General features: G+C 48.0%; 1 protein-coding gene across 1 annotated transcript in view; it reads left to right on the top strand.

Annotated features, from left to right (window-relative positions):
- The first annotated feature begins 809 nt into the window (after positions 1 to 809).
- The window catches only part of EIF2D (eukaryotic translation initiation factor 2D), a 102,719-nt gene continuing 76,535 nt past the window's right edge, over positions 810 to 26,993 (top strand). The window contains exons 1-2 of the mRNA XM_075333692.1: positions 810 to 980; positions 13,265 to 13,455. Coding sequence (XP_075189807.1) covers positions 925 to 980; positions 13,265 to 13,455 — 247 coding nt within the window. The 5' untranslated portion in view covers positions 810 to 924. The remainder of the gene's footprint in view (positions 981 to 13,264; positions 13,456 to 26,993) is intronic.

The following is a 26,993-nucleotide window of genomic DNA, read 5'->3' as shown; positions in this document are numbered from 1 at the left end:
GCTGTGATTGGGTGCAGTGTGACACAGTGTGACACCTGTCACTCAGCGTGGGGGCGTGTCTCACTGTAACCAATCATAGGCGCCGGTGGGCGGGGAAAGCAGGGAATAGGAGATTGTTTAATGGGTGGCCGGCTTTTTCAAAATAGTAAAAGCCGCCGCAGCAGTGTGAATGCCGTGCAGCGCTGCGCCGGAGATCGGGGAACGGTAAGTATGAGAGAGGGGGGGAAACTGACCGACAGACTGTGAGAGAGGGACAGACAGACAGACAGAGAGACCGACAGAGAGACTGACCGACGGACTCAGGGAGATTGACGGACATACACAGAAATAGAAAGAATAGCCGACATCACTAGAAATAAAAACACCAAACGGACACGGACTATAGGTATATGCATACGTGTTTACTAACGTGTGTGCACATATCCATAGACTTTCATTGTGTCCACGTGTGCGTGCTCCGTGCAGATAACGGACATGCATCCGTGCCAAACGCAAACACATACGGATCACGGACACGCACACACGGACATAATGAAATAACGCACGTGTGACCACAATCATAGATTAACATTGGTGCACGTTTGGCCGTGTCTCCGGTATATACGGAAACGGACCAAACACGCACGTGTATCACGGACGTGTGAAGGGGGCCTAACAGTGTGTGTGTGTGTGTGTGTGTGTGGTGTCCTCTATCCATAGTGATACCTGTGCATCCTCCTTACAGTGTGCGGAATATAGAATAATGTGCACAGTGTCCTCCTGGTCTCTAGGACGTTCCGAGTGGATCTTGTTTTCTGGGGGACAGCATTAGGGGACGGACCCAACATGGCGGCGCCCAGGGAGTGATTCATGCTATGTGCAGGCACCGGCTTCTCCGCTCCTTGTCGCTCCTGTTTGTTGTCGCTGTCTTCATAGACTTCAGTCATGTTTGCCAAGCCCTTCAAGGTGAAGTCCAACACGGCCATGAAAGGCTCAGACAGGTGACGTGCGCCATATACCCGCTAATACAGCCATGCCCGCTGGTAATGGTGGATGGCACTGCCCTCAGTAATGCAGCGTCGTCCAGACAATAATACAAGTGCACACTGTGCTAGAGGATCTACAGTTGTGGGTCACTGGCAGGGGCATGTGGGACAGGGAAAGGGATTTCATCTCCGCTACATATATAAGGGGCTGTCCAGTTTGGGTGATGTGCCCATAGAAATCAGGTTACGGGCTTTGGTTCCCCTTAATAAGCTGGCATATAATGCTCTCCCCAGGACACCAGTAAGGACAGATGATGGCAGGCAGTCCCCAGCGACCCTGAAGTGTAAACACCTCATTTTACGTGTGTGTATATATACATATATCTATCACTCACAAAAACCTAGGGCTATTTGGCTGAAGGGGGAAATGTCAGGGGGATCCCAAGATGCACTCCAACCTTTTCAGGTAAACTTAATGTGACTGTCTCTAAACCTTTGTCCAACTGTTCAATGCTTCATTACTTTTTACACAACGTACTGTCCTCTAACAAGAAGCTTAATGGCAAAATTCACAACAGAAATCTATGAATTGCTAAATACATTTCAGAGTTCAATTCTAATTGCTATTTACACAGTCCGCCTCAGCAGAGTGTTCACATTGTGACATCATGAGAGCAAGATGACACCTAACAATTGAGCAGTACCTCACCATTGTCAGGCTTCGAGTAGGATGTTCTCAGATGGAAGTGTCCACTGAGCTTAGTATGTCACAGAGTGTCATCATCAGGATGCAACACAGATACAGGAAGAGTCACAGAAACACATAAAAGATGTCCTTTGGCTAGATTTCACACTGACAACAGCTTCATTGTGAACAATGCCTTTCAGAAGCGGATGATGAATGCCACACAACTGCAGGCACGTTTAAGAGTGAGAGGCATCCAAGTGTCACGTCAGAACATTCAAAACCGGTTTGCATGAGTCTGCATGCTAGACATCCTGCAAGGATACCTGACCACACCACCGGGCACAGGCGTCCTCGTCTTGCTGGATGAGGGACCATAGGGCCTCAGTGCTGTTCACTGATGAAAGTCAATTCGTGCTGAGTACAAATGATGGCCGCCAGTGATGTTGGAAACATCACGGAGCCCGCTATGCAGTAGCCACTGTTGTTACCAGAGAAGCCTTAGGTAGTGGTGGTGTTACAGTGTGGGCCAATGTGTTTAGTCAATACAGAACTACATTATGAAGGGTGCAGTGACAAGATCCTACTACTTGAATAACATCCTTAATTCAATCATTGTGCCCCTGCATGAACAACAAAGGCCTAATTTCATCTACAGGGATGACAATGCTCTAACTCATTGAGGTCTGATCATTAAGGCACAGCTGCTGAAGACTGAGTACCTCAAATGGAGAGGCCTGCACTTTCTCCACACCTGAATCCCATAGTAAACTTATGGGATCAGCTGAATCACCATATAGAGGTGTGTAAGGCCGGTTTCACACATCCGGCTTTTCTCCACTTTGTCGGATCCGGCGCGCTCCCGTACAGTGTATACAGTACAATGGCCGCACAACAAGCTCCGGTCACATGCTGTCAAGTGATTGGAGCATGTGACCAAGAAGTTGCAGCGCGGCGATTGTAATGTATACACTGTACGGGAACACGCCGGATCCGATAAAGTGGAGAAAAGCCGGATGTGTGAAACCAGCCTAAGTCTGTACCCCAGAATGTCAATGACCTGAGGGCTGCCTTTCAAAAATTGTGGGATGCCATGCCACAGCAGACAGTAACTTTATTTATAAATAACATAAAATGTAGTTGTCAAGCTGTAATTGATGCTTAACGCCACATGACAAGTTATTGAGACATTGACATTTATTGGGGGGTATACCCACCACTTTTGATGGCTTTTGTTTCAATAATCTGTTTGGGATGAGGAAATCCCCATTGCTGCTGCTACTTAAATGCCCTACTTTCATGATAAAATATCACCGTTGAGTGAACTTTTTACGTTTTATATAAATTTCACCCAAAAGCCAAATATCTCTAACTTTTTGTGAGTAGTGTGTATATGTAATCTATGGGGTAACATACCAGACATACAGTTGATGTGTATATTATCCCCCTAATGCACATTTAAGGGTTTTTCCAAGCTTTAGTATACAGCCATGCGCTTCCCTGTCTTTGTGGCAGGGGAGCAGCTGTGAAATCACAATTACAGAAGGGTCCTGCAGCCACTGACTAGGCTCATTGAGGTGGACCAGGTATAAATACTGAGCCCAGTGCTCACATGCTGCAGTTTTGGCATCACCACTGAAGAACTGTAACCGATCCCGAGCAGTCACGCAGGGGGGGCAAGTAAGACCTGTTTCACATCTCTAGGAACATGGACCATACTGGGATGGTAGTAACTGCAAACACCACTTTCTCATTAATTTTGACTCAGCTGAGAGCTTCTCCTTTACCTTATGTGTCGTTGACATGTGTGAAGGTGGCGGGCTAACTGCTCACCATGAGGGGGTCTGGTTTAGCAATTGATATAAACCAATCAAACAGCCCCCTTCATACACTTCACCAACGCATGAAAGTGGAGGAAGCTCTTGGCTGAGAATACACTACTTCCAGCAGAGACCTTGACAATCATTAGGAAATGAATGCAAAAAGCATAATGAGTTGCCTTTATCAAATGTAAAGTGTCGTGACATCTTCCTGTCCCACAGTCATGTCCTCTACATTTTGAGAACTAGACCTAGAGGTTGAACCCCACTGATCATAAAGTGAAACTATATTCTTTTACAACATTGTAAAAATCACTTTAGGGTATGTGCGCACGTTGCGTTCTGCCGTGACAAATATTCCGCAGCGTTTTGTCACTGCATGTGCGTTTCAAAACGCAGCCAAAAAGGTTTGTTTTAGAAGTATTTTGAATGCAGAATGGATGCAGAATTCGTGTGTTCTGGATGCTTGTTCTGCCATAGAGAGGGAAAAGCATCCAAACCGCACAAAAGAAGTGACATGTTGCTTTTTAGAAAGCAGCGATTTTGTAAAAAAATCGGCATCCAAAACGCTGCGTTTTAAAACGCAACGTGCGCATGGAATTTGCAACATTCTCATTGACTTGACTGGGGACGCAGAATACATGCGTTTACGCTGAAGTTTAAAATGCTGTGTAAAAGCATGAAAATACGCAACGTGCGAACATAGTCTTCCTTTGAGATGTCAATTTTCTTGGCTCCTTAAAATGCAGTCAACATCTCTAGAATTACTGAATGTTGGAGTTCTGTAATCTCTTCCATGCTGAAGGAAGAGTTGCTATTTTTTTAGCCATAATGCTGAGAGTTGCAGGACATGGCAATATACAGTTAGGTCCAGAAATATTTGGACAGTGACACAATTTTCGCGAGTTGGGCTCTGCATGCCACCACATTGGATTTGAAATGAAACCTCTACAACAGAATTCAAGTGCAGATTGTAACGTTTAATTTGAAGGTTTGAACAAAAATATCTGATAGAAATTGTAGGAATTGTACACATTTCTTTACAAACACTCCACATTTTAGGAGGTCAAAAGTAATTGGACAAATAAACCAAACCCAAAAAAAACATTTTTTATTTTCAATATTTTGTTGCGAATCCTTTGGAGGCAATAACTGCCTTAAGTCTGGAACCCATGGACATCACCAAACGCTGGGTTTCCTCCTTCTTAATGCTTTGCCAGGCCTTTACAGCCACAGCCTTCAGGTCTTGCTTGTTTGTGGGTCTTTCCGTCTTAAGTCTGGATTTGAGCAAGTGAAATGCATGCTCAATTGGGTTAAGATCTGGTGATTGACTTGGCCATTGCAGAATGTTCCACTTTTTTGCACTCATGAACTCCTGGGTAGCTTTGGCTGTATGCTTGGAGTCATTGTCCATCTGTACTATGAAGCGCCGTCCGATCAACTTTGCGGCATTTGGCTGAATCTGGGCTGAAAGTATATCCCGGTACACTTCAGAATTCATCCGGCTACTCTTGTCTGCTGTTATGTCATCAATAAACACAAGTGACCCAGTGCCATTGAAAGCCATGCATGCCCATGCCATCACGTTGCCTACACCATGTTTTACAGAGGATGTGGTGTGCCTTGGATCATGTGCTGTTCCCTTTCTTCTCCAAACTTTTTTCTTCCCATCATTCTGGTACAGGTTGATCTTGGTCTCATCTGTCCATAGAATACTTTTCCAGAACTGAGCTGGCTTCATGAGGTGTTTTTCAGTAAATTTAACTCTGGCCTGTCTATTTTTGGAATCGATGAATGGTTTGCATCTAGATGTGAACCCTTTGTATTTACTTTCATGGAGTCTTCTCTTTACTGTTGACTTAGAGACAGATACACCTACTTCACTGAGAGTGTTCTGGACTTCAGTTGATGTTGTGAACGGGTTCTTCTTCACCAAAGAAAGTATGCGGCAATCATCCACCACTGTTGTCATCCGTGAACGCCCAGGCCTTTTTGAGTTCCCAAGCTCACCAGTCAATTCCTTTTTTCTCAGAATGTACCCGACTGTTGATTTTGCTACTCCAAGCATGTCTGCTATCTCTCTGATGGATTTTTTCTTTTTTTTTCAGCCTCAGGATGTTCTGCTTCACCTCAATTGAGAGTTCCTTAGACCGCATGTTGTCTGGTCACAGCAACAGCTTCCAAATGCAAAACCACACACCTGTAATCAACCCCAGACCTTTTAACTACTTCATTGATTACAGGTTAACGAGGGAGATGCCTTCAGAGTTAATTGCAGCCCTTAGAGTCCCTTGTCCAATTACTCTTGGTCCCTTGAAAAAGAGGAGGCTATGCATTACAGAGCTATGATTCCTAAACCCTTTCTCCGATTTGGATGTGAAAACTCTCATATTGCAGCTGGGAGTGTGCACTTTCAGCCCATATTATATATATATAATTGTATTTCTGAACATGTTTTTGTAAACAGCTAAAATAACAAAACTTGTGTCACTGTCGAAATATTTCTGGACCTAACTGTATTAATTACTAGTTTGTGGTTATTTCTGTGGCCAAATTTAAAAGGCTTGTCCAGTTAAAGGGGCTCTGTCAGCACAGAATGACTGTTCAAACCAAGTGAAGGGGCTCGGTGCATCATGAACCAATCATTTAAATCCACCTTCCCACCTGCTTGTTTTCCCCATATGTCCACCTCTCATCTTCTTTGACAGCTCTGGCTTCAGAGATCAAGAAAAGAGAGGAGATAGATGGAAACCAGCAAGTAGTCAGCTGCATTTGAATGGTTGGCCACGCCATGATGCACAAGCGCCTGTACTTGGTTTGAACAGTCATTCTGTCCCTTTAAAACAAGCTAACACCTATTCCCAGTATAGGTTCAGTAAAACAAAGAATTGATCCTGTACTACCAGGGTTTACCTTTCATGGTTGGGTGGCCAGAGGAAAGCTGCCCCAGAACCAAAAATTAAACATGCTCAGAGGGGCACACTTCAAAGGAGGCAGATGTTCAGCAAGTCATCCATAGAAGAAGAAAAAGTGGCTCCACTCCAAGGTCCGTGAAAAGGATTTGTTGATACAAAAAGGTGTGCATAATAAAGGTAGAGGTGGGTATAAGCTCCCCCAAAACGGACTACGGCCGTTTCGCGCTAACCATGCGCCATTCTATGATCCATAGAAGCGCATGTTTAGCGCGAAACGGTCGTAGTCCATTCTGGGGGAGCTTGCACCCAGCTCTGCCTTTATTATGCACACCTTTTTGTATTAACAAATCCCTTTCACGGACCTTGGAGTGGAGCCACTTTTTCTTCTTCTGTGGATTACTATTCCCAGCATAGGTCATAACTAATGTGTTGGCGTGGGCCGACCTCTGGGACCCACATTGATTGGCAGAATAGGGGTCTATTATCCCTATTAGAATGGAGTAGCAGTGCGCCTACCTAGGCGTTCCACTCATTCCCTATGAGGTTGACGAGCACTGCGCTTCTTTTTCCAGCAGTACTATGCAAAATGAATGGAGTGGGGGTCAAGTGACTGATAAATATGCCCCATAAAGAATAAAGATCCCCCTTTCTCTGATTGGTGTGGGTCCCGGCAGTCGGACATAACAGTGATTATGTTTCATTGGACAATCCCTTTCGTGTTCATTTGTGTCCTCCTACATACAAAATGTAAAAGTAGTAAAGCAATTTGGACACGTATGTTTTCTTTGTCGCTCTATTGGGAGACCCAGACAATTGGGTGTATAGCTACTGCCTCCGGAGGCCACACAAAGTATTACACTTAAAAGTGTAAGGCCCCTCCCCTTCTGCCTATACACCCCCCGTGGGATCACGGGCTCCTCAGTTTTCATGCTTTGTGCGAAGGAGGTCAGACATCCACGCATAGCTCCACTGTTTAGTCAGCAGCAGCTGCTGACTATGTCGGATGGAAGAAAAGAGGGCCCATACTAGGGCCCCCAGCATGCTCCCTTCTCACCCCACTTTTGTCGGCGGTGTTTGTTAAGGTTGAGGTACCCATTGCGGGTACGGAGGCTGGAGCCCACATGCTGCTTTCCTTCCCCATCCCCTTAGGGCTCTGGGTGAAGTGGGATCTTATCGGTCTCCAGGCACTGAGGCCGTGCTCCATCCACAGCCCCTGGGAATCTGCTGGACATGGAGCTGAGTATCTTCAGGGACATGGCCCTGCTACGTTGAGGTACTCTGTGTCCCCATAAAGGGGACCGCGCACAGACACACGGCAGCACTGCTGGGTGTGTTAGTGCGCCAGGGATGGCGGCGCTGCCCGCACTGGTGCCATCGCACAGTACAGCGTGCTGGGTGTGTTAGAGTATTGGGGGACTGCCGCGTTAACCGCCGCTGCCATTTTTATCTCAGGCGCGGCTGGGACTTGTGGTGCGCCGGGGACTTCCGCGCCGACCAGGGCTTATATGCCGGGCCGCGCTTATCACTCTAGTCCCCGGCTTTTGCGGCCTACTCTCACTTCGTTACCGCCCACTGGCCTGCCAGTCAGGGTAAGGGCGTGACGCTGCACAGCACGGCAGCGCTGAGAGCTGGAGCATGCTTTGCATACTCCACCCCTCTCACTGTACACAGTGTGAAACCGGATTCCCGCACTTTCTGGGGCACGCCCACGGCCTCCTCCTCTACACAGGACGCCGGCAGCCATTCATGTCAGTTTTTTCTGTGACTGAGAAAAGAGACAAGTTTGGGAAGACCCTGGCAGGGATTCTGGTGGTCACACAACCGCTGTGAGCGGGCGGTAAGCAGCACCTGTGGTGCTGACCCCACTAGTGCCGAAATGCACATATAGATATATGCTTGTACGCTATACATTGCACTGTTCGGTCGCACTTTTGTATTTTGGCTATATACCCTCCTTGATTGTTCGGGGGAGATAACAGCATATCGTCTGTGAAAAACAAGGGTGCAGAAGCACAGGTTTTCTATGCAGCCTGTACAGCATGTACGGCTATACTGCCGGCAGGTTCCACGGACCCCAATTGTATGCAATGCACGGCCCTTGTGGAACTTACTCAGCCGGAGTCTCTGCTAATGGTCCAGGTGATGGGGACGGAGTTTGCAGTATTTACTTCAGACTTTCTGAGACTATGGCTAAGATACTAGAAGCCTTGCAGTCCAGACCGGTCCCTCAGACCATGGGCACTGTTGATTCATTGCCCCTGGTCCCCCCCCCCAGTTGGTACAACAAGGTGCTCCTGGAGTGTCTCAGGGATCCCAGGGTGAGGGGTCTGACTCGGACCGCAGTCCCAGACCCCCTAAGCGACCTCGCTGGGAGCATCCCTCGACGTCACCGCATCATTCAGGGTCTCAGCATGGGGACTCTCTCTATGATAAGGCGGAGGTATCTGATCAGGATTCTGATCCTGAGAACGTTCTCTACCTGGATACACCTGATTGTGACACCGTAGTGAACGATCTTACGGCGTCCATCAATCATATGTTGGTTATTTCTCCCTCAGCTCCTACGCCTGAGGAGTCAGCTTCTCAGCAGGAGAAGTTCCGTTTCAGGTTCCCCAAGCGTACATTGAGTACGTTTTCTGGATCACTCTGACTTCAGGGAGGCAGTCCAGAACCACCAGGCTTGTCCAGATATCGTTTTTTCCAAACGCCTTAAGGATACACGTTATCTCTTCCCTTTTGACGTTGTCAAGGGCTGGGTTCAGTGTTCCAATGTGGACCTCCTATCTCCAGCGGCTAAATCCTTAGTTGCAGTGGAAGATATGGCTTCACTCAAAGATGCCACTGACAGACAGATGGAGCTCTGGTTGAAATCCATCTATGAAGCTATTGCCGTGTCTTTGCTCCAGCTTTCGCAGCCGTCTGGGCGCTCCAAGCGGTCTCAGCGGCTCAAGCGCAAATTGAGGCAGTCACACGTATGTCTGCGTCGCATGCTGCGTCTTTAACATCTCAAACGTCAGCGTTTGCGTCATACGCCATTAATGCTGTCCTGGACTCGGCGAGCCGGAAGGCGGTTGCGTCCGACAATTCAGTGGTAATACGCAGAGCCTTGTGGTTGCGGGAATGGAAGGCAGATTCTGCTTCCAAAAAGTGCCTAACCAGTTTGCCATTCTCTGGCGACCGCTTGTTTGGTGAGCGACTGGATGAAATCATCAAACAATCCAAGGGAAAGGATACATTCTTTCCTCAGGCTAAACCGATCATACCCCAACAGAGGAGGGGACAGTCGAGGTTTCGGTCCTTGCGGGGCGCAGGCAGGTCCAATTCTCCTCGTCCAAAAGGCCTCAGAAGGATCAGAGGAACTCCGACGCGTGGCGGTCTAAATCACGCCCTAAAAAGACCGCCGGAGGCGCCGCTACCAAGGCGGCTTCCTCATGACTTACGGCCTCCTCACACCGCATCCTCGGTCGGTGGCAGGCTCTCCCGCTTTTGCGACACCTGGCTGCCACAAGTAAAAGACCGTTGGGTGAGAGACATTTTGTCTCACGGTTACAGGATAGAGTTCAGCTCTCGTCCTCCGACTCGATTCTTCAGAACATCTCCGCCTCCCGAGCGAGCCAAGGCTCTGCTGCAGGCGGTGGGCATTCTGAAGGCAGAAGGAGTGGTGGTCCCGGTTCCTCTTCAGCAACAGGGTCACGGTTTCTACTCCAACCTGTTTGTGGTTCCAAAGAAGGACGGGTCCTTCCGTCCTGTTTTGGACCTAAAACTGCTCAACAAACACGTAAGGACCAGGCGGTTCCGGATGGAATCCCTCCGCTCCGTCATCGCCTCAATGTCCCAAGGAGATTTCCTAGCATCGATCGATATCAGGATGCTTATCTCCACGTACCAATTGCTCCAGAGCATCAGCGCTTCTTGCGCTTCGCCATAGGAGACGAACACCTTCAGTTCGCGGCACTGCCGTTCGGCCTGGCGACAGCCCCACGGGTTTTCACCAAGGTCATGGCTACAGTAGTTGCGGTCCTCCACTCTCAGGGTCACTCAGTGATACCCTACTTAGACGATCTGCTGGTCAAGGCACCCTCTCAAGAGGCATGCCAACACAGCCTCAACGTTACTCTGGAGATTCTACAGAGTTTCAGGTGGATCATCAATTTTCCAAAGTCAAATCTGACACCGGTCCAATCGCTGACATATCTTGGCATGGAGTTTCTTACTCTTCCAGCGATAGTGAAGCTTCCGCTGGACAAACAGCGTTCACTACAGACAGGGGTACAATCACTCCTTCAAGGTCGGTCACACCCCTTGAGGCGCCTCATGCACTTCCTGGGGAAGATGGTGGCAGCAATGGTAGCAGTCCCTTTCGCGCAGTTTCACCTGCGTCCTCTTCAATGGGACATCCTACGCAAGTGGAACAGGATGCCGACGTCCCTAGACAGGAACGTCTCCCTCTCTCAAGCAACCAAAGCTTCCCTTCGGTGGTGGCTTCTTCCCACCTCATTATCGAAAGGGAAATCTTGCCTACCCCCATCCTGGGCGGTGGTCACGACGGACGCGAGTCTGTCAGGGTGGGGAGCGGTCTTTCTCCACCACAGGGCTCAGGGTACGTGGACTCAGCAAGAGTCCTCACTTCAGATCAATGTTCTGGAGATCAGGGCAGTGTATCTTGCCCTAAAAGCGTTCCAGCACTGGCTGGAAGGCAGGTAGATCCGAATTCAGTCGGACAACTCCACAGCGGTGGCTTACATCAACCACCAAGGTGGGACACGCAGTCGGCAAGCCTTCCAGGAAGTCCGGCGGATTCTGCTGTGGGTGGAAGCCACAGCACCCACCATATCCGCAGTTCACATCCCGAGCGTAGAAAACTGGGAAGCAGACTTTCTCAGTCGCCAGGGCATGGATGCAGGGGAATGGTCCCTTCACCCGGACGTGTTTCAGGAGATCTGTTGCCGCTAGGGGATGCCGGACGTCGACCTAATGGCGTCTCAGCACAGCAACAAGGTCCCGGCATTCATGGCGCGGTCTCACGATCACAGAGCTCTGGCGGCAGACGCCTTCGTTCAGGATTGGTCGCAGTTTCAACTTCCTTATGCGTTCCCACCTCTGGCACTGTTGCCCAGAGTGTTACGCAAGATCAGGTCCGACTGCCGCCGCGCCATTTTCGTCGCTCCAAAATGGCCAACGAGGTCGTGGTACCCGGATCTGTGGCATCTCACGGTAGGCCAACCGGGGGAACTATCAGACCGACCAGACTTGCTGTCTCAAGGGTCGTTTTTTTTTTTTTTCCATCTGAATTCTGCGACCCTCAACCTGATGGAGTGGCCATTGAGTCCTGGATCCTAGCATCTGCAGGGTTATCTCAAGGGGTCATTACCACTATGAGACAGGCCAGAAAACACACATCTGCCAAGATCTACCACAGAACGTGGAAGTTATTCTTATCTTGGTCCTCTGCTCAGGGAGTTTCTCCCTGGCCAATTGCCTTGCCTACTTTCTTTTTTTCCTGCAATTCGGTTTGGAAAACGGTTTGTCGCTCGGTTCCCTTAAGGGACAAATCTCAGCGCTCTCTGTATTTTTTTCAGAAGCGCCTAGCAAGACTTCCTCAGGTACGCACGTTCCTGCAGGGGGTTTGCCGCTTAGTCCTTCCTTACAAACGACTGTTAGAACCCTGTGATTTGAACAGGGTGCTGATGGTTCTGCAGAAACCACCATTCGAGCCTATGAGGGATTTTTCTCTCTCACGCCTTTCGCAGAAAGTGGTTTTCCTAGGGGCAGTCACTTCACTTCGGAGAGTGTCTGTCGGGGCAGCATTGTCGTGCAAAGTCCCCTTCCCGGTGTCTCACCAGGTCAAGGGGTTCTGCGTCCGGTTCCGGAATTTCTCCCTAAGGTGGAATCCCCCCTTTCATCTCAATCAGGGTATCCGTACCCTCTGTTTGTCTTCATCCAGTTCACCAATGTGAAAAGGATTTGCACTTGATTAGATCTGGTGAGAGCACTCAGACTCTTCATCGATCGTACGGCGTCCCTGCGCCGCTCGGAAGCACTCTTGTCCTTGTCGCTAGCCAGCGTAAAGGGTTGCAGGCTTCCAAATCAAGACTGGCTCGGTGGTTCAAGGAACCAATTCTCTAGCTTATCGTTCTGCTGGGCTTACGGTTCCCTCAGGGCTGAAGGTCCATTCTACCAGAGCGGTGGATGCGTCCTGGGCTTGAGGCACCAGGCTACGGCTCAGCTGGTGTGTCAGGCGGCTACCTGGTCCAGCCTCCACACTTTCACGAAACACTGTCAGGTGCATACCTATGCTTCGGCGGATGCCAGCATAGGCAGACGAGTCCTTCAGGCGGCGGTTGCCCACCTGTAGAAAGGGGCCGTTTTACGGCTCTATTACGAGGTTTTATTTTACCCACCCAGGGATTGCTTTTGGACATCCCAATTGTCTGGGTCTCCCAATAGAGCGACAAAGAAGAAGGGAATTTTGTTTACTTACCGTAAATTCCTTTTCTTCTAGCTCTAATTGGGAGACCCAGCACCCGCCCCTGTTTTTTTGTATACACATGTTGTTCATGTTGAATGGTTTCAGTTCTCCGATATTCCTTCGGATTGAATTTGCTTAAACCAGTTTATTGGCTTTCCTCCTTCTTGCTTTTGCACTAAAACTGAGGAGCCCGTGATCCCACGGGGGGTGTATAGGCAGAAGGGGAGGGGCCTTACACTTTTAAGTGTAATACTTTGTGTGGCCTCCGGAGGCAGTAGCTATACACCCAATTGTCTGGGTCTCCCAATTAGAGCTAGAAGAAAAGGAATTTACGGTAAGTAAACAAAATTCCCTTCTTTTCAACAATACGTATATGTAAAGGTTGTGCTTTAATGTCATGTATTACACAGGAGAAAGCTGCGAGCCGACGTCGGCTCATCATTCCCTGCTCTGAGCACAGAACAGCTTTCTGAACTTCTGCCAACCAAAGAGGAACTGACTACTGTTAAGGTGTACGCTCACAAAGGAGATGCACTGACCATCTACGTCCACAACAAGAACCCCATCATGTTTGAACTGGAGAGGAATCTGTATCCAACGGGTAAGACGCAGATACTGAATGCACATTGTTATATTAACTTTCACAGAGAGCTGCAGTCGTGTGGCCTCGTGATTATTATTGTTATATGTAAGAATGTAGCACAGTGGTGGGGGGAATTTATCAACCTACTTTGGTTTTTCCTGGGTCATTGCAAATTGAAATGACATGCAATTAACAAAAAGGCGAGTCATGACACTGCGTAATTCTTCAATACCCAAGATCAGGATGCACTTTATGTCGAGCCTCCTCCACCCTCCAAAATATAAAGGCCCTGCAAGATTCAAGAACAATTAGCCTATCCTACACAAGGCTCAGCCATTGACTTGCTCTTCCTTGAGGGTAGTTTTTTAGGTTGTACATTAGTTAGCGGCTTGATAGCCACATCTATGTCTTTATGAAGGGTACTATACCCCAAACATTGATGTGACAGGTTGACTAGTATCATAAAAATTGTCTGGCAAGAAGACCTTACTTCATTTTGTTCTAAAGACCTGACTGTTTCTTCCAGGATCACTTCAGGAACATTTTTCTTTTCTTGCACAGGAGATGACAGATGTTAATTTCTGGTTCTGTCACTCCCAGAGCAGGAGGCACATGTCTGAGGCTGGATGCAGATTTTGCCTACAATCAAGTGACCATCCCAATTATTAATTATTAGTTTCCGGAAATTGTGATTACTGCTTTTGCCTGGTGTAGGGAATGGTGATGGATGACAGCTGTCTGTCTCCATATGTACTGACAGCACTGACTATCCAGCTTAGAGTCAAACCCACAAACCCATAGGTAAGGCCAATCAGTCTGTTTGCAAGTGATATCTTACAAAATAACCAGTCCTTTTACCGGTTGTCAGACAGTAAATCCCTAGTAACCAGGGAATATAAACAAAATAAAGCTCAGTTGTTCTCCATAACTAGCTGTTTTCTCTTCTGATACACGTGTGACATTTATAGACAGAACTTTAGTTCTTAATATTTTTGTATAAATCAGTTAAAAGGGTTATCCAGGCATATCACAAAAGTATGCAGTCACTCAATGTGACTGCAGACATGCAGATCCCTGCATCACGAGCAGCGAACTCTGTGAGGATTCTCCAGTCCCAGCAGCAAGACTAAGTGCTCACTGCAAGTGTACAATATGAATACTCCCAGTCACATTTAAGGCCCCTTTACACACTGAAACTTTCTAGCGATCCCACCAGCGATCCCAACCTGGCCGGGATCGCTACAAAGTCTCTGGTGAGCTGTCAAACAGGCAAACCTGGCCAACGACGCAACAGCGATCCGGACCTGCAGAACGACCTAGCTAGTCATTGGGGACGTTGTAAAGCAGCTTTTTGAAAGGGAAGTCGCTAACGAAGTCGCTGTAAAGTCCCCTTTACACACTGAGACTTTGCTGCACAGCGGGAAACAAAGGACCAAAGAATGGTCCTGAACGATTTGTAGCGATCACAACTTCACAGCAGGGGCCAGGTCGCTGATGTGTTTCACACACTGCAATGTCGCTGGGGAGGTCGCTATAACGTCACAAAACCGGTGACGTTACAGCGATGTCGTTTGCGATGTTGCAGTGTGTAAAGCCACCTTTAGACTAGACATGTTTAGCTTCCCTCAATTCACTTCACGTCTAGTCTGAATGTGCACGGGAGTATATACCGCATATTTGAGGTTACCGCTTAGTCTTGGCACTGGAGAATCCTCACAGTGCTTGCTGCATGTGATGCAGGGATCTGCATGTCTGCAGTCACATTGAGTGCCTGCATACTTTGTTGATAAGCCTCAACAATCCCTTTAAGGGTAAGTTCACACAGTGCGTTTTTCGCGGCGTTTTTGCGCGTTTTTCGGGTGCGTTTTTGGCCTCAAAACTGTATGACTCTGCTTCCCCAGCAAAGTCTGAGTTTTCATTTTTGCTGTCCGCACACAACTTTTTTTTTTAAGCTGCGTTTTTGAGCTTAAAAAAAAAAAAAATGGACATGTCAATTCTTTCCTGCGAAAAACGAAGAGATCAAAAACGCACCAAATCGTGGTAAAAACGCATGCGTTTTTTGCCGCTTTTTTTGCCGCGGGTGCGTTTTTGTGCGTTCTTAGCGGCCAAAAACGCAGCATCAAAAAAACACAGCGTGTGCATATAGCCTACCTGATTTATACAAATTTGGAGACCCCTCACAGCATTTGGTGTGGGCAATGTGATAATTTACAAGTCTGCAGTCACACAAAGTCACTGCAAACGTTCGTGATAAGCCTGGACAACCCCTGTAAAGATTAAATTAAAAAGATGGTACTTATCAGCAATTCACAGAATGAAGATAGTCAAATGTTGCAGTCAGCTATATCCATCTGTCATAGAAACCTGGACTAGAGCACCAGTTTGAGTGTTTAGCTGTAATCAATCCCCAGTGCTTAGATGGACCTATATGGACTCGTGTGTATATATATATATATATATATATATATATATATATATATATATATATATATATATATATATATATATATATATATATATATATATATATATATATATATATATATATATATATATATATATATATATATATATATATATATATATATATATATATATATATATATATATATATATATTATATTGTGAGATAGCGGGGCCATTGATATGTGACGGACGGTACGTATCCCCCAGAATGCGCACAGAAACATATTAGAGCCCTACATAGGGGTCAGTCCAGTAACCTCCAGGCCGGGTTATGCAGGTGGCTCATGTCCACAGTTCTCATTTAAAAGCTCTTTGTAAAGGCCTGGGTGGGGCAGAGCATGTTGTGTAAGCTGCAGAGCAGGAAACTGAAGAGAGTTCAGGCCTGTGTGGAACTATAACACAGGTCTGTGGACCCCCGGGAATAGCAAAACGGAATATAGTAAGACCGTCTCCTACGGCAAGCCGTGCCTGTGTGACGGGGAACCGTATGGACTGTGAGTAACCCGGCTGTGTTCCGGATGACTTTTCCTGTACCGCAAGGACAATAAAACTGTTTGGATCAGACTGTTTTGGGTCACTGCCTCATTGTCGTCCTGGGGGACCCCCACCCCGCTACATTATGGTGGAGAATGCGGGCATAGAGCATTGAGGCATACCCCACCGCTGCACCAGCTGAAGTCTGTGACGGCTCTGCATGTCCATAATTAGGCCGGCTACGCTACAGTATAAACCGGCTAATAACATGGAGGAGCTTCTGCGGCAGTTGGTAACAATTCAGCAAAAGCAACAGGAGCAATTGGGTCTGTTCCAGCAGCAGCACCAGGAATCCCAGCGGCAGCATCAGGAATCCCGGCAACAGCATCAGGAGACCCAGCGACAACAACAAGAGGCGAATGCATTGCTACGGCAGCAGATTGCGGCTCTGCGTGAGACACCGGCAGCAACTGACTCCGACCGACGGGTGCCCCGGGACAGGGTTCGCTCTGCCCTGAGGAAACTAAGCCTGGAGGATGACGTGGAGGTTTTTCTTACGGTTTTTGAGCGCACAGCGGAGCAGGAAAAACTGCCGGCAGACCAGTGGGCGGAAGTGGTGGCTCCGTTCCTGATAGGGGACGCTTAGAAAGCCTACTTCGACCTCAGCCTGGAGGATGCCCTGGACTACAAGAAATTGAAAGGTGAGATCCTTGCACGTCTGGGGGTCAATACCTACGTGAGGGCTCAGCGAGTGTTTTCATGGGCCTATGTGGAGACCTGTCCAGCTAGGTCTCAGGCATATGACTTACTACAACTGGTTAAAAAGTGGTTACAGCCGGAGGTGTTATCTCCAGCCCAGATGGTGGAAAGGGTGGTGGTCGACCGGTTGGTGCGGACTTTGCCAGTCGCTATTCAACGTTGGGTGGGGCAAGGAGACCCGGGTAACCTGGACCAGGTGGTGAGTTTAGTTGAGCGATATACCGCCACACAGGACTTTATACGAGACTCTACCCCAGTGCGTCAAGCCCGGCGGCCACAGGACCCTGGCCGAGAGACACGTACGGCACTGGTGAACAACAAAAGCAAAGCCCATATTGAGGGGGCAACCCACACTGAGAGCGGCAAAAGACTAGTTCCCCCAGGAATAGTAACAAAAACTGGTGGGGCCACCGCTATGAAGTGCTGGAGATGTCAAGGGCCCGGCCATATCGCCGCTTATTGCCCGTTGATTACGGAGTCCATGGATTGTGGGTACGCCCGCCGAATGTCTATGTATGCTAATACGGTGTATGCTGCACGCCCTATTCTTGAACCTCCTCTCTGTCATGTGTATGTAAATGGACATCGGGCAGAGGCCCTTTTGGACTCAGGCAGTATAGTGACCCTCGTTCATGGGTCGCTGATCTCGGGGTCGGAGTCCACGGAGAGGGAGGTTGGGATTGTGTGTATACATGGTGAACTCCGCAAATATCCAACAGCAGAGGTATGCCTCTCCACTTCGTGCGGGGACGTGACGCATGTGGTAGGAGTGGTGAAAACCCTACCATATGGGGTAGTAATGGGAAGGGATTTTCCGTTGTTTTGGTACCTGTGGGATAGAAATAATACCTTTTCCCAGGCAAAAATGAATCTGGGTGCGGCGCCGATAATCCCGAGTCGGTGATACCTGCTGTAGGGATCGCCGACCTTGGGACAGGGGGAGACCCTGACAGCGGTCCACTAGAGGTGTTGGCAGGGGAAAGTGAAGAGACTGTAGCGATCCCGGAGCTGGAAACATCCCGGGAGGACTTCGGGACGGCCCAGCTAAGGGATCCTACTCTCTCCCAGGCGTGGGAGAATGTAAAAGAGGTGAATGGGGTGGCCCAACAACCAGGGGCAGAAGTTGTCTTTCCCCGCATGGCGGTTTATAATGATTTACTCTACCGAATAGACAAAAGCAGGGAAGAGATAGTAGAACAACTGGTCGTGCCACAAACCCATCGTCAGGCAGTGCTTAACATGGCTCACACACACCCCCTGGGGGGACACTTAGGGGCTACCAAGACACAAGAGCGTATTTTACGGAGGTTCTTTTGGCCAGGAGTGTACGCAGATGTACGTAAATTCTGTGAATCCTGCCCGGACTGCCAACTGACCTCGCCCATTGCGAGTTTCCGGAGTCCATTGGTGCCTCTTCCAATTATAGAGGAACCTTTTGAACGGATCGCAATGGATCTGGTAGGGCCCCTGGTAAAGTCCGCACGCGGTCACCAACACATATTGGTGGTTGTGGATTACGCCACACGCTATCCAGAGGCCATTCCGCTGCGCCATACCTCCGCGAAGCTTATTGCTCGGGAGTTATTTGCCATATTTTGTCGTCTTGGGTTACCAAAGGAGATCCTTACTGACCAGGGGACCCCGTTTATGTCCAAGGTGACAAAAGAATTATGTAAACTGTTGAAAATAAAGCACCTGCGTACATCGGTGTACCATCCGCAAACCGATGGGCTGGTCGAGCGGTGCAACAAAACCCTTAAGTCCATGCTTAAAAAAGTGGTTGCCAAGGACGGGAGGGACTGGGACATGCTGTTGTCCTATCTTATGTTTGTGCTCCCAGAGGTGCCGCAGGCATCCACAGGTTTTTCGCCATTCGAGTTGCTTTATGGCAGACACCCTAGGGGCTTGCTGGACGTAGCCAAGGAAACATGGGAACAGGAGCCCACCCCATATAAAAGTGTGATTGAACATATGGCTCTAATGCAAGACCGCATCGCAGCGGTTTTGCCTATTGTAAAAGAACATTTAACAAGGGCACAAGGGGCACAAAGGCGCACTTATAACACACGAGCCACCATCAGATCTTTTGATGTAGGGGATTGGGTCTTGGTTTTGGTGCCCACGGCCGAGAGTAAACTGTTGGCCAAATGGCAGGGGCCGTATGAGGTTCGGGAAAAGGTGGGGGAGGTGAACTACCGAATATATCCAGCCGGGGAGGAGGAAGCCGGAACAACTGTATCATGTTAACTTGCTTAAAGCCTGGAAAGACCGGGACTGTATGGTGACGGGAGTAACACCGGTGGGGCCCTGGGGGGAACCTGTAGTGCCACCCATCCTGGGAACAGAAGGGAGTGTACACTTAGACGACACCCTCACTAAACTGCAGCGTCGGGAGGTTCGGAAGTTGGTACAGCAGAACTCGGATGTGTTTTCCGAGATACCCGGCCGTACTTCGGTTATCCAACATGACATTGTCACCGAGCCTCGGGTAAAGGTGCGTATGAAACCGTACCGGGTGCCCGAGGCCCGGAGACAAGCCATTGCAGCAGAGGTGAAACAGATGCTTACCCTAGGGGTGATCGAGGAATCAAAGAGTGACTGGGCTAGTCCCATTGTGCTGATTCCAAAACCCGACGGGTCGCTACGTTTCTGCAATGACTTCCGGAGATTGAATGAGGTTTCCAAGTTCGACCTTTACCCTATGCCCCGGGTGGACGAACTTATTGAACGGTTGGGAAAGGCTCAATATTTCACGACGCTTGACCTTACCAAAGGCTATTGGCAGGTGCCGCTGACAGAGTCAGCCAAGGAAAAAACGGCCTTTATTACACCAGAGGGGCTCTATCACTATGTTGTCTTGCCTTTTGATTTACATGGAGCCCCGGCTACTTTCCAAAGACTGATGGACATAGTGTTGGAACCCCATCAGAAGTACGCATCCGCCTATCTAGACGACATCATCATCTTCAGTTCCGATTGGCAGACCCACTTGTCCCAGGTCCAGGCCGTCGTTAACTCCCTGCGGGCGGTAGGGTTGACCGCAAACCCAAAGAAATGTGCAATCGGTCAGGAGGAAGCCCGCTATTTGGGGTACGTGATTGGCCGTGGGGTGATCAAACCTCAAGTAAATAAAATAGAGGCCATCCAAAAGTGGCCCAGACCAGTGTCCACTAAACAGGTGAGAGCGTTCCTCGGCAGGGAGAATAAAACTTTATTTTTTCCCTGTAGCCATTGTTCCAATAACCTGAAATTTACAGTTTACTTATTTGACTATACGTAGGAATTCAAAACTGTATTAACACTCAAAAGAAATCCCTATATTAAAAAATCTTTCTAATTTATTAGGTGTGCATTAAAATATATATGCAAAAATAAAGAACAAACCAATATACCAAATGGTTTAAAAGTGGTGTAAGTACAAATATCCCCAATGGTAATGGAGGAATGGAGTGGGTAGACAAGAGGGTGACAGGGGGAGGGTGTATTTGTCTGTAGCAAGATATTGTAAGTACTCTCAGCTTTGTCTGACCCTAATAACAAACTTCACCCGGGGCCATGTAGTTGATTTGGACAGATCTGTGAAATTGATTGGCCTCTGTCTTGCTCACTCATGTTGGGAAAAAAGGCATCAATATTTTAAATCAAACTGCTTGTCTAAAACCTATTACGTGTAGTCTAGGCTAACCGATAGGGTGGGCTTACACCACCCAATTTGCGGCATTGAACCACCACTGGTCAGCTATTTATTGATTGGTGGTCGTTTATAGCATGTTCAGGCAGGAGACCTCATTTAAGATTGGTAATACACTGTGTGCAGACTTATTAAGCAAATGAGTATTTTGATCACATGACACTTTTTATACATGTTGTCCTACTCCAAGCTGTATAGGCTTGAGAGCCAACTACCAATTAAGTAAATCAGGTGATGTGCATCTCTGTAATGAGGAGGGGTGTGGTGTAATGACATCAACACCCTATATAAGGTGTGCTTAATTATTAGGCAACTTCCTTTCCTTTGGCAAAATGGGTTCGAAAAGAGATTTGACGGGCTCTGAAAAGTCCACAATTGTGAGATGTCTTGCAGAGGGATGCAGCAGTCTTGAAATTGCCAAACGTTTGAAGCGTGATCACGCTTCAATCAAGAGTTTCATGGCAAATAGCCAACAGGGTCGCAAGAAGTGTGTTGGGCAAAAAAGCGCAAAATAACTGCCCATGAATTGAGGAAAATCAAGCGTGAAGCTTCCAAGATGCCATTTGCCACCAGTTTGGTCATATTTCAGAGCTACAACATTACTGGAGTATCAAAAAGCACAAGGTGTGCCATACTCAGGGACATGGCCAAGGTAAGGAAGGCTGAAAAACGACCACCTTTGAACAAGAAACATAAAATAAAACGTCAAGACTGGGCCAAGAAATATCTTAAGACTGATGTTTCAAAGGTTTTATGGACTGATGAAATGGGAGTGACTCTTGATAGGCCAGATGGATGGGCCAGAGGTGGATCAGTAAAGGGCAGAGAGCTCCACTCCGGCTCAGACGCCAGCAAAGTGGAGGTGGGTACTGGTATGGGCTGGTATCATCAAAGATGAACTTGTGGGACCTTTCGGGTTGAGGATGGAGTGAAGCTCAACTCCCAGACCTACTGCCAGTTTCTGGAAGACACCTTCAAGCAGTGGTACAGGAAGAAGTCGGTATCGTTAAAAAAACCCCCATGATTTTAATGCAGGACAATGCTCCATCACATGCATCCAACTACTCCACAGCGTGGCTGGCCAGTAAAGGTCTAAAAGATGAAAAAATAATGACATGGCCCCTTTGTTCACCTGATCTGAACCCCATAGACAACCTGTGGTCCCTCATAAAATGTGAGATCTACAGGGAGGGAAAACAGTACACCTCAGAACAGTGTCTGTGAGGCTGTGGTGGCTGTTGCACGCAATGTTGATCGTAAACACATCAAGCAACTGACAGAATCTATGTATGGTAGGCTGTTGAGTGTCATCATAAAGAAAGGTGGCTATATTGGTCACTAATTTTTTGGGGTTTTGTTTTTGCATGTCAGAAATGTTTATTTCTAAATTTTGTGCGGTTATATTGGTTTACCTGGTGAAAATATACAAGTGAGATGGGAATATATTTGGTTTTTATTAAGTTGCCGAATAATTCTGCACAGTAATAGTTACCTGCATAAACAAATATCCTCCTAAGATAGCCAAATCTAAAAAAAAAACCCACTCCAACTTCCAAAAATATTAAGCTTTGATATTTATCAGTCTTTTGGGATGATTGAGAACATAGTTGTTGATCAATAATAAAAAAAATCTTCTAAAATTCAACTTGCCTAATAATTCCGCACACGGTGTAGAGCATTCTGTGTGCATAGGCTACCATTGTGTTCTCGGCAGCACAGGCCCTGTTTAAACAGAATGATGTGCTGCCAAGAATGATGCAAAACAAAACACAATGTCACATAATGAACAATTGCTGTGTTCATTCAGCGTGTGATTGGCAGCAACTTTACACTACATGAGTATCGAGTTGTTACTGATAATGGCGCAGTGTTATTGCAACCTTTCACAGGCTTGATATGTACCAAGCCTTCCTTCGAAGTGTAACAGGCTGCAGATCACCCAATGAATAAGCAAAACGCTCGTTGAGTGAAAGGATATTTTGTGCTGCATAAACGATCATCTTTTCTCGGCAGCGCATCTTCCTGTGCTAAAAAGAAAAAAAATGAGCGCTGCTGTTATAGATTGTTCAGTACACATCACAAGAGAGGTTAGTCCGCGTGACAGGATCGTAAACGAATCCTGATCATCAAACAAGCAGGTGATTGGTGGTCGATTAGCACCCCAGCTCGGCCCGTGGTAACTGACCCTTACACATAGTGGTCAGATAGGTGATATGTTGTAACTGTAGGACAATGCCGTCAAAGTAAGATACCCTAGTGTCCGTGAGAAAGTTGTGAAAAAGGCCAATGTGCATGACCTACATTAGTGACACCTGATTACACAATGCCCCCTGGCTGTGATATGCTAATACTGCGCTCCGTCATGCTTATGTGGCGGTGAGCTGTGCTCAAACTGCGGATGGGCAGATAGATGGATGTCAGCATTTCCTGCTGAACTTGGCAATCTATATGTTGTAAAACCTAGAGATTTCTATGACTAGAGATGAATGTCTGTTTTCACCTTCATGACCAGGCCAGTTTTTTCATTTCTGACCAGTGTCCCTTTATGAGGTTATAACTCTGGAGCTTCAACGGATCCCGAAGATACTTAGGCTATGTTCATACACTGCGTTTTTTACCCGCGTTTTTGGTGTGTTTTTGCTGCAGAAATTTCTTGAGAAATTCTTGTAACCTTTCTGCAGACATTCCCCAGCAAAACCTATGGGAAAAAAAATTAGCTGTGCGCACACTGCGTTTTTTTCTTAAGAAAATTCTTTCGGTAGATTTTCTTAAGAAAAAGAATGAGCATGTCACTTCTTTTCTGCAGCTAACTGCGTTATTCACTCCATTGACTGTAATGTAATCATCAGGAGTATCTTTTCAATGTCTTTTGTGTAGGATCAGATGGCACATAGAAGCACTTCCGTGTGCATCTGATCCTACAAAAAACGCATCGGAGGTCGTATGTCCGCTCCGTTATTATGGAACATGTCCTATTCTGTTCCATGATAACGGACTGTGCCTCAATACAAGTCAATGGGCCCGCAAAATCCCCAAAAGCCGCACGGAAGCACTTCCGTGTGACCTCCATCGGGTGCCCGTGCAGTCTGTGTCCCGCTCCAGCCCCGCGGCTGCTCACACAGCAGTATCAGCAGCTTCTCACACAGCAGTGCGAGCAGCCGCGGGGATGACAAGCGCTGCTGTCAGGAGGTTAGATGAGATCATTACCTGCTGTGATGATCTCCTGCTCTCCTGACGTCAGCGCTGTCACTGACTTCTATGCCCGTCTTGTGGGCGGCCCGAGACTGTCACTAGCGGTGACGTCACAGGCTGTCGCGATACTGCTAAGAACGCGGCGGGCATAGAAGTCAGTGACAGCGCTGACGTCAGGAGTGTAGGAGATCGTCACAGCAGGTAATGATCTCATCTAAACTCCTGACAGCAGCGCTCGTCATCCTCTGCAGTGACCTGGGCTGACCTAGTGATGTTAGCTCAGGTCACTGCACTACTCTCCCAGCCAATGGGGAACATTCTGTTCTTCATTGACTGGGAAAGTGACTATGGTATGGATCGTCGTGGGACCCCCTTTTTGGATTACGCTGGACTCGGATTTGATTGTTCTTTTAAATAAATTGGTGAAAGAGGGAATGTTTTGGGGAGTGTTTCTTCAAATAAAACTTTTTTGTTGTCTATTTCTTTATCGTTCCTTTGGGAGACCCAGACCATGGGTGTTTAGCTTCTGCCTCCGGAGGACACACAAAGTACTACACTTAAAAGTGTAGCTCCTCCCTCTGAGCTTATACACCCCCTGGAGAACCAGATCTAGCCAGTTTATCGCTTTGTGTTCAGGAGGCATACATCCACACATGCACTCTCATATGATTATTCCTTTTGGAACGAGATTGAAGAGTGGGGTCCACGTCTGGACCCTCGGCATGTCCCTTCTCACCCCACTGTTTCGGCGGTGTTGTAAGGTTGATTCCTAGGCTGGAGCCTTACATGCCGTGCTCCTTCACCATCCCTCCTGGGCTCTGCCTTGAAGTGGGAGCCAGCACGGTCTCCATGCTTGGCAGGAGACCGGTCTCCACCCGCAGCCCTTCAGGACCCTGCTGGACGGAGCACTCATCCCCAGGGACTTGGCCCTGCGTCTCAGCAAGCTAAGTACCTGAGACGTTTAGTTTTCGGGGTCCCTGTACTTTATTGTTGTGGGAGAGTGTGCTTATTGTGTTTTCTGACATTTCCGGCGGGTTCTCTAGCTGTCGCCTGAGAACCGCGCCGATGGTGCCTGCGCGTCGGCCGCGCCGCTCAAATTTAGGCCCCGGCTTCGCCGGAGGCCTACTTTCTGTTTCACTGCCCTCGCATGTCACTCATACAGAGGGACAGGCTCGGCTCCGCCCGGCGGCCGTTCTGTACAGGGGAGGGACACTACCCACTGCAGTGTGTGTCCCCTCCCCTGTAGGTCTCTATGGCCCTCCAGATCCCGCTCCTCAAGCAAGTCCCGCCCCCTCTCTTCGCTCCGGCGGCCATTTTCTCAGCGTTCTCTCTGCGATCAGTCATTGCAGCGCTGGTCTGCAGCATCTCTGCTGAGGTGCTGTGCTTGGGGGTCCGGGCTTCGGGATCTGGAGGGCACACAACACCGCTCCAGCGGTCTGGTAAGCCACAACCGGTCTCCGGTTGTGGACCTCTGTATATACTCTCTGGTGTTCATTCTCTGGCAGAGCCCCCACTCCAGCAGCATGTCTCACACGAGGAGCAAGGCTCCAAAGCTTTATTCAGTATGCACTGCATGTAAGCTCCTGCTGCCTGAACCGAGCATCTTCCCACATTGTGATGCCTGCTCTAACCTGGCGGTGCCTCAGCCTGGAGTCTCACCCCCAGTGGTCTCTCAGGCTGCTCCTGCTCCTGTGGCTGAACCCCCGGCTTGGGTAGAATCCTTTTCTAGGTCTATCTCCCAGTCTTTTGCTGACTCCATGGGACTTCTGTCCAGGACTTTGCTGAACATGCATCAGCCCCCTTCACAGGGTGCCTCTGCTGCTAGGGGTCTCTCAGGACCGGAGCTCACAGAGGATTCATCATCTGGTCCCAGACCCCGTCCTCCTGAGAAGAGACGCAGGGTTCCCTCTCCTTCCTCGTCCCGCGGCTCTGATTCAGGAGCTGACTCGCAGGATGAGGAGGATGCCTTTACGGGGGGCTCGGAGGTTAACTCCATGTACCCCATTGATCTGTCCAAAAGTGACTCAGATGTTAGTGATTTGATTGCTTCCATTAATTCTGTACTGGATTTCAATCCGCCAGTATCAGAGGAGCAACCCTCTCTGGCAGAAAAGCACCAGTTTACCTCGCCTAAGAGAGTAAAGAGTGTGTTCTTTAACCACTCCAGTTTTCAGGCCGCTGTGACCAAGCCCAGGGCCTATGGGGAGATAAGGTATGCACACCAGTGACTATGGAAGGGGAATACATGGAATAGCAGAAACTGCTGTGTGAATACTGACATGAAAAATTCAATAGCTATTTGTAAGAATGAAATGTGAAAAATGGAACCTGCATTACTGCCATGAATATATGAATAAAGAGAAATTTAGCTACTGAATTGATCAATGCAGAAGAGCCCCAACACTACGCCAAAGTATTTCTCTACGTTGGGGTCCCTAGCTTGTGTGTGTCCTCTCATGCAGTTAAAAAACTTACCGTGTATGGGACGCTGAGACCCAGGCTATATATGCGTATAATGTGGATTGGCAATAGGTGTGTATGGGGAGGGTTCACAAACGAAAAACTACTAACATTAAGGAATAACGTTTGGAACTCCATTCTATGTCTGAACTGGGTGCAAAAAACCTAAAAAACATCACTATGGGGAGATAAGGTATGCACACCAGTGACTATGGAAGGGGAATACATGGAATAGCAGAAACTGCTGTGTGAATACTGACATGAAAAATTCAATAGCTATTTGTAAGAATGAAATGTGAAAAATGGAATCTGCATTACTGCCATGAATATATGAATAAAGAGAAATTTAGCTACTGAATTGATCAATGCAGAAGAGCCCCAACACTACGCCAAAGTATTTCTCTACGTTGGGGTCCCTAGCTTGTGTGTGTCCTCTCATGCAGTTAAAAAACTTACCGTGTATGGGACGCTGAGACCCAGGCTATATATGCGTATAATGTGGATTGGCAATAGG

The sequence above is a fragment of the Anomaloglossus baeobatrachus genome, chromosome 2 (genome assembly GCF_048569485.1).
Source record: "Anomaloglossus baeobatrachus isolate aAnoBae1 chromosome 2, aAnoBae1.hap1, whole genome shotgun sequence".
NCBI lineage: Eukaryota > Metazoa > Chordata > Amphibia > Anura > Aromobatidae > Anomaloglossus > Anomaloglossus baeobatrachus.
Note: the sequence above shows the minus strand (reverse complement) of the source record. Positions and strands in the feature narration are given on the sequence as shown.